Below are 14,972 nucleotides of genomic sequence, written 5' to 3' on the forward strand. Positions count from 1 at the left end.
AATGCTAATTGGTAAAGGAAGTGTGATGTATTATTACACAACAGAATATACCTATTGCAATGCCCCTAAATACCTAAAATGCCCCAAAGTACTTTTGTTGTATACAAAGTACTTTGAAACCTACATATTTGTATGCGCTAGTTAGCATCTGTCTATGACACAAGCTAGTCACCCCAGAAAAAGCAACCTCAATTGAGGAATTGCCTCCATCAGACTGGCCTGTGGGTGTGTCTGTGGGGATTATCTCCATTGATGATGGATGCAGGAGGGTCCAGACCACTGAGGGCAGTGCCAGCCCTGGGTAGGTGGTCCTGGGTTATATAAGAAAGCAGGCTGAGAAAGCCACAGAGGCCAAACCAGAAAGTAGGGTCTCTGCTTCAGTTCCTGCCGTGGCTTCCCTCCATGACGGACTATAACAGATAAGCAAAATAAACTCCTTCCTCCCACCAAGTTAGTTCTGATTCGTGTTTTGAATCCCAGCAACAGAGAGTAAGTAAGCTAAAATACCACACGTGCTCTGATGAACCATCGTTGCCCAATCCGCACGTCCTTTGACAGGCAGGAAATACAAGTACCTTGATTCTATCTGATGTGATGTGTCGTGTGGGTCACTAAGGAGCGCTAGCTTTATTTAAAGATCACGAGTGAACACCAGTAGAAGCTACTCGGAATAATACAAGCAAAAACTTAACAGCAGCTATTATGTATGACTAACAGTGACTGTTATGTAATAGTGATGCGATTGCATCCCTGGGACGGAGGAGGAGGATGAAGGATGGAGAATGAGAACGGAGCAAACAGGAGCTTCCTTTCAAGATCTCCTGCTCTCTCTTAATATCTTTAACCAAGCCCATACATTTCTTTTAGACTCTTCTGTTAAAAATAGTGTAAATTCTCAATCGTAAGTACACCGAGAGAAAGTTAACACAGCATCTCCTTCTTAGCCATGTTTCCTGTGATTAAGGAGCTAATAAAAGGCAGCCATACATACCCCGAGTGCATATTAAATTTAAATAAGAAAACATGTACGTGCTGGGAGAAAGACTGATTGATTAAATCTTTGTGAGATGCATGAAACTCAAGATTGAAAAAAAAAAAATCCTCACAATGTATCAGTGGCCTGCCTGGTTTACAAAGACGCTCTTCAACATTACCTTTCCTGTAGAAACACCACACAGATGGGACACATCCACAGACCTTAGGAGAGGTGGGTGCTTGCTAATCAAATCTACATGGAGTTACCCGACCACCACCACCAAGCTATGGATGGCTTCAAAAGCCTCCGTCAACCGGTTACTTCCACCATGATCTTGAGAAGCCGAAACTGTGCCCCCAGTTTGGACTTCCATGAGCATCTGTTGTAGCAGTGAGCACAACACTGACTCCTAGAAGGGACACACTTACCCCTCTTGGGGTACAAGGGCTAGAGCCCTGGGCCGATCAAGCACAGAAGAATTGATGATTGTCAGCCGGAAGTCACCATCTGGATTGGCTACCTGACGAAACAGAGGTGGGGAGGAGGGGAGACGGAGAGCGATCTGAGTCTCTTACAAAGCCCACGTTGCAAAAACCCCCTTTGGGCCCCGCCTACAGGCACACCCTGCACACCCCCTCTGTGCCCCGCCTACAGGAACACCTCCACACCCCTCTGTGCCCCGCCTACAGGCACACCCTGCACACCCTCTCTGTGCCCTGTCTACAAACACACCTCCACACACCCAATTCTGTGCCTGAGTACCATTCTAGAACCACTGGGAAGCCTGCCTTGATCCCCAGTCAGAAGACACAGATCATGTCCCTGGTGAAGAAAAACTTCACATGAGCTGAAGGGGAAGCTAGAACTGTGTGCTTCCTGAGCCCAACCCCAGGGCAGGACAACTTGCACAAAGGTAAACCATGTGCTCCCTCCAAGTCCGTGAAGCCCCGTGTATATCGTTCTTCGGTACTTGCAACACCACCCCCACACATTCTCCTGCATACTGTAAACCATCCCTAGATCATTTATAGTTCCCACAGCAGTGCTGGTGCTAAGTAAATAGGTGTGACTGAGTTTGTTCAGGAATGGATGACGAGGAAGGAAGCCTGCACACTCAGTACAATTTTGGTCTTGCTTTTTTCTCTTTTTTTTTTTTAGTATCTTCCATTCATGGATGCGAAACTACAGATTTGGAGGGCTGGCTGCACCCAACCGCCATCACTACTCCATATTAATTCTTCTGCCAGTGTCCAGAAGAGACTCCCCTCCAGCATCAGGTTCAGCTCCGAGGGTGGAAGCTTCCCCATTCACTTCTCCTCCCTCCACACCATCCCCTCCCTGACCACACAGTCACACGACTCATGTTCTAAGCAGAACCCATCGTCAGGACAGGTTTCTGCATCTCCGTATCACTATGCTTCTTCCACTAAGCTGGTTTGTTTGCGTGGTTTTCAGGGGTTTCCAGTTGTTTTAAGACAAGATCTCTGTGTATCTCGGGCTGGCCATTACTATGTAGCCCAGGCTGGTCTCAAAATCTGGATCCTCCTACCTCAGCTGGGACTACAGGTATGCACCATCATACCGGCTCCGTTAAACTGAAAGCCAATCAGAAAGAGAATGTGGGTGTCCTCCCCACTCCCTACTCACGGCAGCATCAAACTTTAAGACCAGGCCTGGAACATAACCTGCACCAAGGAGCATTCATTCAACAGCAGAGTAAACGAAGAATTCCACTCTCAACATTAAGAAAAGTAAGTTTCGGGAAGCCCGTTGCTGCATGTCCCAGAGCAGGCAGGACGATACATGAATCCAGGGCAGCCTCTCAAGTCTGGGTCTCCTTCTCACCATGTCACTACGCTCTCTGTGTCTCCCTACTTGGTTTTTCTTCTTTAACCTGCATGTCACACCTCCCTGCAAGTGCCACTACAAAGAGCTGCTGGGCCAGTATTCCAGGGCCTCAGCAGGAACCTGCCAGGCAGGGCGCGCATATGATTCTTCAACACAATACTCTGGGCAGTTTACAGGCCCTTCATCACCCTCATGTAACCTTGGCTATACAAGGTGGAACAGGTTTCTGGGCGGCTAAGTAATAGATAGGTAGAGATCAATAATGACAGAGATAATGACGGAGTCATTGTTGCTTTAGATAATAATGGACTGTTATTGTTATGATGATGGCAACATTTTGAAATCATCATCACTACTGTTATTATATGATGCTTCTGCTAGCCAAAATACCAACTCTCATGTATCTTAAATGGCACCTCAGGCTTTGTTTCCTCACACAGGTTCCTCTGAGAGGACCCCCTTTCATCTCTTCAGAGGTTCAATAAGCTTAGGCTCTGGGGAGTTTCCAGAGTTCCATGACACACTGCTTTCTCTCTGTGTCAGATCTGGCTCAGAGCCCAGCTGCTCCACCTGTTTGCTTAATGAAGAACATAGGAATGCTTGTACCTCGATCTTTTTAAAGCCGGCATCCACCCAGTAGAGTAATTGGCTGAGGGGTTCGAAGGCCAAAGCCTCCACAGTCTCCAGGCCGGAATTGATGATCACCTCTTGCCCTGTACTCCCATTCAAGCAGAGGCGCTGGGGAGAGAAAGCGGTAATCAACACTGTGAACTTCGCAGCTGGCTCAGGCCAGCCAGTCAGCCCCACGGACAGTAACCCTGCCGTCAGCTAGCAAAGGGCACGAGGTTTTATAGGAGGAAATTTGCAGATAGAAGCCGAGTTAGGTAAGAGAATCTTCAAGACCCTGCTTTAAACATAATGACAGGCAGAATTTAATCGTTTCTATTACTGCCTGCTATTATTGTAAACACAGCTTGCTAAACTATGGCCTGTCTGAGAGTAATGATCTTTTCACTGAGACAAAGGAATCTGCTGCTTTTAAAATAAATGGGAAACAGATTTCCGCTACTTTCTAATTCTCCTGTCTCCTTTTACAGTCTTTTATCCTTTGCAAGGCTCTTGGACATCAGGTATCATTGTTGGGGCAATTACACTCAGTGGTCTTCCCTAACCTCAACCCTCATAATGTAAAAATTACATCAGGTCAGGACTTTGGAGCCAGGGAGACAATGTGTCAAAAGAATACAGCTATCTTTTTGCCTTTTTTGAGCCTATGGCCTGCTTGCTAGGTAAGTGATCTACCACTGAGCTACAGTCTCAGGTTCATTTGGGGACGGAGAGATGGCTCAGCAGTTTAAAGTGCTTCCTGCTCTTACAGAAGAAAGTCCAGTTCTCAGCACGCACATGACCGCTAGCCAAGAGTCTGCAACCAGGGTTCCAGGGGCTACTTCACCTGGCCTCCCCGGGAACCAGGCATGCAGCGGTGCACAGACATACATGCAGACAAAACACCCCTACACATACAGTGAAATAAAAAAATAAACCTTTCAAAGGCATATATATGAGCATAGGAGTATATAGGCCCAGTGTCTGGCCTATCGAGGGATCTTTAATACCTATATCCTGCCGTGTGTGTGTGTGTGTGTGTGTGTGTGTGTGTGTGTGTGTGTGTGTGTAGTTGTTTTATTTTGTGGTCCTGAAAATTGAGCCTGGGACCTTGTGTACACTAGGCAAACACTTAAGCACTCAGCTGTATCTCCCCTGAGTCTCTGGGCTGAAGCCAATCTCCCACCCTAGCCTCCCACCACGCCCCACTCCTTCCTGGTTCTTGTCTGAGTTCAGGAGACCTGGAGTGGGTAGTTACGTGAACCGAAGATAACGGGAGCATCACTGCACTTTGTCTTGGAGGGGAGGATGCTAAAGACGAAGGTGGCCACTGACAGTCCCACACCACTGGCCCCAGAACCTTCCCAGCAGGAAGAGTGAGACCTCAGCTGCAGTCAAGGATGCAGACTGAGGGCATCCTTTATCACTCTCATAGGGGCAGAGCCAGGCAGGGAAGGAAAACCACGACAGAAAACTGCAGTTTCGTGTAGCAGCCCAGGAATGGGTTGCAATGGGCAAACCTCTTACTGCTCACCTACTGAAGCCTCTCTTGAAGCCTGTCAGGACTGGGCAGTCAGAAGCCACAGCCTCAAGACTTAACCAAGGGCTGACAGACTCACCTGGATAGTATCCAGCGCCAGGTCAGACCAGTACAGGCAGTTGTGTTCATAGTCGAAGTCCAGGGCCACAGCTGCCCGCAGCCCCGAGAGAGGCAGCTGCTCCGTGGCTCCCGAGGCCAGGTCATAGCGGTAGATGGACTTCCGCACGGCGTAGAGGATGAACTCATTCTCTTCTGCAGACACAAAGCAACCGTGACGGCCCGGGATGCTGGAGCAGGCCTGGCCTACTTCCTTCTCACATACAAACCCCAACCTCCTCGTCACAAGGATAGATCAAGTGCAAGAACTTAGGAATCTGGACTCAGGACACAGAACGAAACCACACTTCCAACCCGGTAAATGCATTTCGTTAACTGTGTTTTGTTACACTGCAAGAACAGCAACAACAAAATATTTCAACATCCCTATTTCCGAGCTCTGTCTAACAGTCTTCGGTCACACTCATCAACGTAAGTGACAGACGGGTCATTCCGTATCATACCGTCTGCCGGCCACGTAGCACCATTATCTTGGTGACTACGTGGTAACCACTAAAGCCTTCTAAACAAGTTCCCCACCCGATTTGTTCACTCATACATACTATTCACAATGGCCTGTTATGCTTTAGGTCGACCTGTTTAGTCTCCAAAGCAATAATGCATTTGTTCGGGAATGATTACAAAATGTTCTACAGAGTAATGACAAGAGGTTCTGTTTCTGCTCAGCAAATGTTTGCACAATGTACTTACTATGTACCAGGCATTGTTTAATTCTCAAAACACCCAGGAGATGGAAGAATAAGTATTAATTCACCCAAGGACACACAGCTAGGAGGCAAGCAGTCTGGATGCAGAGTCTGTGTTTTAGCCTTTACCCCATGCTGCCTTTAATGGTGTAGATCCTCACGATGATTCTTTTTTAAGGCAGATAGAGGGACAATGTGCTTCAGAGTGTTAGCTACTGTCAGATGATCAGTAACTGAAGGCCCAATACCCTCCTTTTCTACTTAGAAAATAACCCAGAAGTCACCAGGACTCTTCCACGGGAGTGCAGAGCAAGGAGCATCCCTATGTAGAGCACACATGGAACCCCTGGATAGCTGAACACATTGAGATGCCTGAGGGTGGCAAGACCAGGAAGCACATGCAAGCTAGTCAATGCCCTTCAGCCAAACCTCACCCTCAGCATCTTACACAGCTCTGTCAGCTGACTGTTCACCTGTATCCTTTATAATACCTTGTGTAGCAAGTAGATTTGTTTGAAAACCCAATCTAGAGGTGCTGGGGAGAATAAAACACTGAGGTAAACCCCAGAGGAACCACCAGCATGCCACTCAGAAGAAGGGATGAGAAGAAGCCTGGCCCACGTGGGCATTGGGGCAAAACTAAGGACAGAACTCAGATGGGGTTTCTTGAGTCTGTGCCTGTCCAAATATTTTTTTACTTGTGTCATCTCTCCAAATAGACCAACAATAAAAACATCTCTTTAAAAGACAAAAACAAATTCAAAGCATCCACGGATGCTAGGCGACATGTGGGACCAAGATGCGGACATGGCTCTTCGGCTACAGGCTTGAATCGGTTGTCTCCCTCCTTGTCTTTCTCTCATCCTGTTAGTTCACTGAACTCACACACCCGTAGAATCACCTGCTTTGTCAAAGCCTCAATATTGGGCCGGCAAGATGGCTCAGCAGGTAAAGGTACCTAATGACCCTGTGTTCGATCCCCAGGAGCCTACACAGAGGAAGAAGAGAACCAACTCCTAGAACGTGTCCTCTGACCTCGATTCACCCACTCAGGGACACAACCCCCCTCTCCACCTCACACACACATACACACAAATCAATATGATTTTTTAAAAAAAAAAACACTTCAATATTGATTACACAATGAAAACATAAATCCACTAAGTGAGGGTAGGCAGAGCACTTGTTTAGTATGTGGAAAGTTCTCGGCTGATCCTTAGCACTGCCCCCCAAAAGTTTTAGATAATAAATATATCGATCTAGATATTGAATAAGGTACGTTTGCCTCTTTTTCTTTATTTTCACTTTGCTTCAAAAATACCCAAGGCACTGCCACATGGTAACTAATGCCTCCTTTTGGCTGACAGTCATTCCAAGGAGGGGGCAGGAGGACGTAGGTCACAACACGAAAGCCACATGCCTAGCAGTGAGATTTCCGACCCACATCCCTCTCCAGCACCCAGAACCCTTACTGCTCCTCTGTTTCTTCTAAGAAACCGGTGCCCTTCCAGCATGGTTGAAGACTGAAAGAATTTGCTTAGGAGGCAGGCAGGCCTGGAGTAGCATGCAGTGCAGTGTTTCACACGTGAGGAGTCCTAACCTGCTGCAGGCCACAGGAATATATCATAAGAACTCGGCTGGTTATGGCAAAGTCACTACCTGGAGGAATCAGGGAATTCCTCCAGAGGAAGCCAAATCCCAAGGAGTTTTTGGTGTTACTTGGCTTGTTATATATCAGCTGTATTCTGTTATGAAAATCACGTGTGCCTTCATAGTTTTCCCAATTGACTTTTCCCTAAGAAGGGCTAACAGTGTGGACTGATCACTCTCTGGACATACACATTCCAGGTATTTGGAGAACAGCCTCGGGAAAGGCTTTCTCTGGAATCAGATATCTCCCTTGGCCACTTTCAAGGACTAGCAGTAATAACAGTCCACATGCAAGTCTCCTGGTAAATTCCACAAGGAGACACCACCTAGGTCAGGTGAACGTTAAGTAATAGCTTTACACAATTCAGCTCGGACCCCTCTTTCTTACAGCCTTATTAACTTTATAGACTGCTAACTCCTTACCTAACCACTTCTAGGAATATTTAGATATTCCTGCACTGACAGCTATGCTCAGCGAGAACCCCAGTTCAAGCCTCCCTGTAATTATCATCATTAGCAGCATCCGGCCAGGTCCATCCCCAGATGGAGGAGAGTACTTTATCAGAGATACCTCTGTATTCTCTAAGAACAGACTTAACCATCCAGGCTACCTGTGTGAGAAGGCCTGGTGGATGTGCCAATTAAGTGTTACTTCCTCCTTTCCCAAACCTTACCTCCAGTTCCAGATCTCCCTTTAACTATCGCCAGAGGCATCCAGCTGTACACAGGTTGCCTAGCGACTGAGCACACTTTCCCCCACCCTGCAGAAAAATGGCAGATAGCTTGGACAGATAGGAGCCACAGGAAAAAAGAAGACAGTTTTACTTTCTCCCATTGACCTAGCAACTTATAGATTCTTAACATTTTCTACCAATCACGTTTAAGATTATAGTTGAGCACATAAGAGCCCTCTTCTTAGATATTACCTGAATTCAGCCTTTAGTTAATTCATTTCCTCATTGGTCACTTCCCTTTGGGGTTGCAAATGATAATTAATGGTTATTGTCTCTCAATGTGATTCTTATCACCCCTCCGTTTGACCCTGGAAGCCTGGCTTTATATACCAGGACTTCCAGGGCACAGGGGGTCGGAGAAGAGAAAAGAGAAAGGAAGAACTAGACGGGTAAGAACTTGAGAGGAACAAACAGAGATGGGGAAGAAGTAGATTGAAGGGCTAGAAGAGAGTACTAGAGGAACGAGATGGAAGATGAGGAAGAGTCAGATGGGGAACAACAAGATGAGGAAGAACGAGATGAGGAGAGAGAAAGAGATGGGAGAAAAGATGATATGGGAAGGAACAAGATGGATGAGACCCTAGAAGGGGCAGAACAAGATGAAGGAATTAAGATAGAACCCAGAGGGGACTGCGGACAAGTGTAGAGAGAAATCAGGCAAGAAAAGACCTAAATATGAGAGCAGAATATAAGCTTGTAACTGACACAGAATAATAAAGTATATGGACTAAGGAGTTTCGTGTACATAGATTCATTTCTCCTCATCAAAGATTAATTATCAGCTGGTTGTAGATTCTTCCCGGACCCTGGGAGGGGACTATCGAGGGGCTGGACTCCCTTAGTCCCTGATACTAACCCAGAAATGGAATAGCGGCTTTGGCTGGCGCAGTCACGCATAAGCACAGCCTAGAAACATCCATTGTCCCAGTAATCATAAAGAAGAAAAATTGCTGCATTTTAAAAATCCTTCCAGATGCACACACTACCTCATCTTTGCGAAGACGTTATGGTTCCCATTAGGCCTAGAAAACATCTTTTTTTTCCCTCTGAGTACGTCCTTGCTTGGATTTCGGGGATGACCTACCCTAAAATGAGACTTTTTTACTTCATCCCCGGCGGGGCTCCCTCCTCTTCTATGGGTAGAGAAAATAGCTTTCTTGCCAACACTGATGGCTTTAAACAAACAAGCGTGTCCCTTGCTGAATGATCCCTGGAAGTGTTGATGACAAAAGCATGTACTCCAGGCCCTTAAGAGCGACCACTCAAACTCTCCTCACCCACGCCCTCAGCACAGCGGCTCGTGAGGGAAACGCTCGAATATTATCTGCTCATTTGTAGGAATCTGCTGAATTAGTGGTTCTTTTTACATCTCCACGGTGAGGTATGCTAATTACCCCGGTAATGATGGAAGATTAAATTAAGGGACTAATGAGCCTAGCATGAAAACACCAGGGCAAGCCGACGAGCAATAAGCTGGCAAGAGGCTGCCCCGCGCTGCCGGCCTGTGGAAGGAAGATGGCGTGTCCGTGGCATGATTCACTGGGTGCCCATGGCGCTTCCATCACAACAGTGCTGCTGACGAAAGCCAAGGCCTCTCACCTGCCCTCACTGACAAGGAGGAGCCTGATGGAGCCTCTGAGGGAGTAAGGAAGCCCTGAGTGAAGAAGACTTGGAAACAGTGAAGGAAGAAAGGAGGACAAGCAATCCCCTTTTTATTTCCTGTGGGATGTGTGTATGTGTGTGTGTGTGTCTGTCTGTCTGTCTGTGTCTGTGTGTCTGTGTGTGTCTCTCTATGTGTGTCTGTGTTTGTGTCTCTACGCGTGTGTCTGTGTCTGTGTGTGTGTCTGTGTCTGTGCATGTATGAGTCTGTGTGGTGCACATGAGCATGTGTTTATGTGCCCAGCTGAGTATCACATATCCCGCTCCATCTCTTGAAGCCTTACTCCCTAAACAGAATCTCTTACTCAGCCTGGAACTAAGCTGGTCTCCAGCAAGCCTCCTGTTTCCACCCATCCACAACACTGAGCTTACAAGCACATACACGATCATGCCTGGCTTTTATTCAGGGAACTTGAACCCAGGTCCTCATGCTGATATAGCAAGAGCTCTTGTCCACTAAGCCATGTCCCCAGCCCAATCTCCTTTTTAATGTATCAAATTTTGTGTCTATATTATAAATAGCTCATGTTACTTCACCACTAAACAGCTTAAAATGTGTCTGAAATACACTTATATCTTTATAATCTTTAGGCACAGTGACCATGGGAAATAGGACTAACACTTAGATGCCATTTGGATCCTGGACCTTCAGGTCTGAATTTTACCACTGTCAGTGACTGGACACATGACTCTAGGAACATCTTTTCCTCTGAACCTGCTTGCTTCCTCTTAGTCACACATACAGTAGTTTTCAACAGAACCAGTGACCTCTGCATCACTGGGCTGTAGAGAGGATTCAACTGTCAACCAGGGACAAAGGAATTGAAATGTGGAAAATTCTAATAAAACTAAGATTTGTTATAAAATTAAAATAGACCACTTAGCTAGCTTAGAAGGAGCCTCATTCTCTTTACATTCAACTTCAACAAACTAAGAGACACACCAAGGCCTGTGACTGCTTCCCAATTCCCAGTGTTCAACATACAACAGACACCAAACAGACTACCCCCAAAAAACCTGACCTGCCACCAAATGCTCCTCTCTTTCAAGGTGGGAGACTACACATGCGTTTCACGTGAAGCTTAGGAAAGGCGCTCCCATGATGCTTAAATTCTAAGAAGAGCCACATGCCTAGGTGGGTGAGACCAGAATGACCCAACCAGCACTCAAGAAGGCAAAGGGAAGAGGCTGCCCATCTTACCTGCCAGGGGACAGGGGACCAGCTCCCCTTCCAGACGCGCTTCGACATCTCCTCCACTGCAGGTGTCCCCAGAAATCTTCCGATAGCTGTTACCCCCACCACCAAAGCAAGAAGTCAGAAACACAGAGGCTACATATGGGTCATGGAGGTCCCCCAACTGAGCGCATACTCCTGGCCATGAACCACAAAGCTAGATGGACGGTGTTTAGTTGCTTTGAGTCAGTTTTGCTTGTAATTATTTAGAGTGGGCAGACCCACACAATGTAATGCACTGCTTGGGGAAACACTTAAAAATATCTCTCTTCTATAAACGCCTCTGAAGATGTTTCCCCAGCTGAGGATACTGAGGAAAGCTTGCAGACCGTGTTCTCTCACTGGGAATAGGAGACTCTGCAGACACCATTAGTTTACAAAGTTTACAGCCACCTGCAGTCTGTAACTAGGGGTTTGAGCATTTAGGGTGTGGGCAGAGTCATGTGACCCTCAAAGCTCCCTCCTTCCCCTGGCAGGCCCTTGAGAGCCTGACTCAGCCAACTGTGTGATACATACCCTCTCGTTCTTCTGTATGTAGAACCCACGGGACAAGGCATAGGAGGGCTGTAGGGCTTCCCAGAAAACTCAGGGTCTGGAACACAAACCTCTAAGGAGAGATCTTCACTCATCTTGAAGCCAAAGTCACTGAAAAGGCAAGTGGAATTCATTTAGACCATGGGTACATACCCTTCAGGCACTTCAGAACCAACCCTGCCACCTCTATACTCCATCTAGTACTTACATTATATGGGCTACACAACAGGCCCTTTAAAGAACAACCACTTTGTTATACTAAGCTACATCTGCATAAAAAAAAAAAAAAAACCTTGCCTAAGAGCCCCATCCGAAGAGCCACTGCTACATACCCTAAGCAGACAAAAAGGATGCAAGCCATCATGCCAAAGAAAAATCTCATCTACTTTCAGCTACCTATCCAGACTCAGGGCCTGTTTGTTCTTGGTTAAAAGGGAACAGTGGGGCTGAGGCCATAGCTCTGTTGGTAGAGTGCTTGCCTAGCACGCACAAGGCCTTGGGTTCAATACCAGCCCTAGATATGAGGGTACAAACCTGGGAAGTAGAGGCAAGACAATGAGAAGCTGATTCGAAGAAGACTTGAAGCCAGTCTGGAATACAAGACTGTATTTCCAAATAGATAAATAAAATGGAGACAGGGTGATGGCAGGTAAAAGCTCCTGACCACAAGCGGGGCACCGTGTAAAATGCAGGCCGCAGTGGTGCCTGTCTGTAATCCCAGCACTCCTATTCCAAGAAGGGAGGAGCTAGGAGAATTGGTTACAAGCTTAGAGCTAGCCAACCCGGCATACACTGAGCAAAGCCAAGAGACTCGGCCTCGGAACCAAGGTAGGAAAGAAGCAGCTCCCAGAAGTTGTCTTCTGACTTCCCACATATGTGCCATTGACAGGTGCACACCACACACACACACACACACACACACACACACACACACACACAAAGAGTGCATTAGCCAATACTTAAAGACCTCGATACTTCCTCCTTGGCTCACTGGGAGAATTAAAAGAAGAATTTAAAACGAAAAACCTTTAAAAAAAATTTTATTTTTGAAGTGCTGGGGATCAAACTCAGGACCTTGTCCATGCCAGGTATGTGATCTATAACTTCCTAGCCTTAAAAATCATTGTGACTAAGAATTTCGTGTCACTGAAGACCCTGTTCCCATACTGTCTAAATCACCTGGATGTCTCACCCTGAACTTGGGGAGATGACAGTTTAGTTCATCCTGTGATCTGGAGACCACATGAGTCAAACTCACAGCCTGGTGGTGAAGCAGGCAAATGCTAGCTGAATTCTAAGTCTCCCGCCATCCCCATGGCTTCTCCAGTTGGAGAGTAAGGCTGTACTTCTCCCACTTGGAGAGTAAAGCTGTACTGTGTTTTTCAAGACTTGATTCAAGCTACTGGTTCTTTACGTCATAGAAATTATACTCACAAGCTTGACCCCCAAAAACTTCATTTCCCAACAAAGTCAATGTTGAGTTCATCAACATTAATTAAATATTTCCTAGATTAAAAGTACAACCAAATTACAGGGCAAAGTAGTCTGCATTGTAAATCCACTCTTAGTGATCTGTGGAGAACTGTTCCAAGGGCAGTGATTTTTATCACTCTCTCTCTTTCAGTCCACCCATTTGTTACTAAATGGCTACTCTATGAGGATCTGAGCTGGAGTACTAGGGCATTGCTTGTTTGCCTCCCTAGCAAGGCACCCAGTTGGGAGGCAGGTTTCCTGGTCTGCGGGTCACAACGTCTTCCTACTCTCCCACAAATAATGAAAGACTGCAAAAACCATCACATGTTTAAAAGTAACTGTCCCATAAAAACTGTTTCAATTACATGTGCAGTAAACGTGGATCTGCATATACACATATGTGTGGACAATGGGTTACAACATGAACTCTGTTGCTTACTAAGGGTTGCACCTAAGAATTTGAAAGCTGCGTGTCATGTTCTGGCAATGTGGAGAAATAAAAAGATGTCAAAGAAACCACTCTTGAAATCAGAGGACATGTCCAACAATAGTTTGGTGTCCCGCTATGGTCTGAAAGGGCTATCAGAATTCACCTGGCTTGCAAACACAATGGTCCACCAATGACTCAACCCATGGACAGGTATCACCACAGCTGGCATGTCCTCATCTCATCTCTCATGGTGTCTTGGGACCATTTCCTCTCTCAATGCCATAGTCTAATCCATAGAATATTCTCCAGAGTCATATGACCAGAATGGCCCCTTTCTGGAAGCCACAGCAAACATCAATGGGCCCTTCAGCATTTCTGCAGTGCCACAAGGGGCAAAGAGGTGGTTTTCCTGGCCTATAATAAAGACTCAGCACCCAGCAGAAATAAGTACCACGCAAGTTCTAGCAAACCAGCAGCAGCCTAGCCAGTCTTCCTGGAAGACTGAGCTTTGGCTTGTTTTGTGGGAGGGAACTTTTATATTTCTTTTTCAAAAAGCAAAACATCAACTAGGAAGGAAGCAAATGTTCTGCTTGATTTCCTCAAGTAACTTTTTACTTCGTCTTAATTTTATTTCTTGGTATAGTCACCTTTCGTGTCTGGAGGAGGCTAGCTCCAAAACACCCTACAGATTCCAGATGCAGGTGGCACTCCTATTGAAACCTGAAATAAGAGTGAACACAAAGGAGTAGGGTCTAGCACCTGGAGCCTGCTTGAACCCCTGGGTCAGCATTTGTATTTTATCAAGACCCACATGTTCTTGGCCAAATCTAGTTGGCTGTTTTCATGAAACCAGGATTTTCTGGATCACAACCAGATCCCTTCATCAAGGATGTCTTTCTTTCATCTGTAGGCACTACCAGAGGCACAGCTGAGTAGCATCCGTGGAACCATATGGCTTACAAAGCCTAGAACATTCATCATGGGGCCCTCTTCCAACCTCTGGTCTAGCACATACCAGAGGGCTCTGGCTTTGGCTGGCCAAGTACAATGACGCCAAAGGTAAAACGTAGTTCGTGCCTCAACCACCATGGAAACAAACACTCTGAGTAGGCGGAAAGCCCACGCTCTAGCCGCACCTGACAGAAGGGACTGGATACTGTGCACCCAAGAGCAGGAACCGTCTACAGCTAAGCTCTGCTCAGCTCAACTCTCTCCAGAGGCCTTCGAGGCTCCTCCTGCCTCCAGAATGAGGTCCCTCTCCTGCAGGGCCCCCACTTCCTCCCACTGCCTGTCATCTTTTCTACCTCATCTCCACTCCCTGACTCCACCTCCACACCACCTCAACCCAGTCATCCGAAACAGACTGACAGTCACAGGCACTCTCCGGCCCCCACATCACCACACTGCTGCCACATGGCCTGATGGTGCCCTGTCCACATAGCCTGATGCTTCCCTGAAGCCCAGCTCAACATCTCCAGAAATCCC

The 14,972-nt window shown here is 46.7% G+C and overlaps 1 protein-coding gene across 1 annotated transcript in view; it reads right to left on the reverse strand.

Annotated features, from left to right (window-relative positions):
- Sorl1 (sortilin related receptor 1) overlaps nt 1-14,972 on the reverse strand; it is a 170,253-nt gene that overhangs the window by 70,402 nt on the left and 84,879 nt on the right. The window contains exons 15-19 of the mRNA XM_052757426.1: nt 11,567-11,695; nt 11,018-11,103; nt 5,050-5,222; nt 3,431-3,562; nt 1,405-1,496 (exon numbers count right to left, since the gene is read on the reverse strand). Of these exons, the coding sequence (XP_052613386.1) occupies nt 1,405-1,496; nt 3,431-3,562; nt 5,050-5,222; nt 11,018-11,103; nt 11,567-11,695 (612 nt within the window). The remainder of the gene's footprint in view (nt 1-1,404; nt 1,497-3,430; nt 3,563-5,049; nt 5,223-11,017; nt 11,104-11,566; nt 11,696-14,972) is intronic.

Source organism: Peromyscus californicus, unplaced genomic scaffold, assembly GCF_007827085.1.
Source record: "Peromyscus californicus insignis strain IS unplaced genomic scaffold, ASM782708v3 Scaffold_11__1_contigs__length_118956290, whole genome shotgun sequence".
NCBI lineage: Eukaryota > Metazoa > Chordata > Mammalia > Rodentia > Cricetidae > Peromyscus > Peromyscus californicus.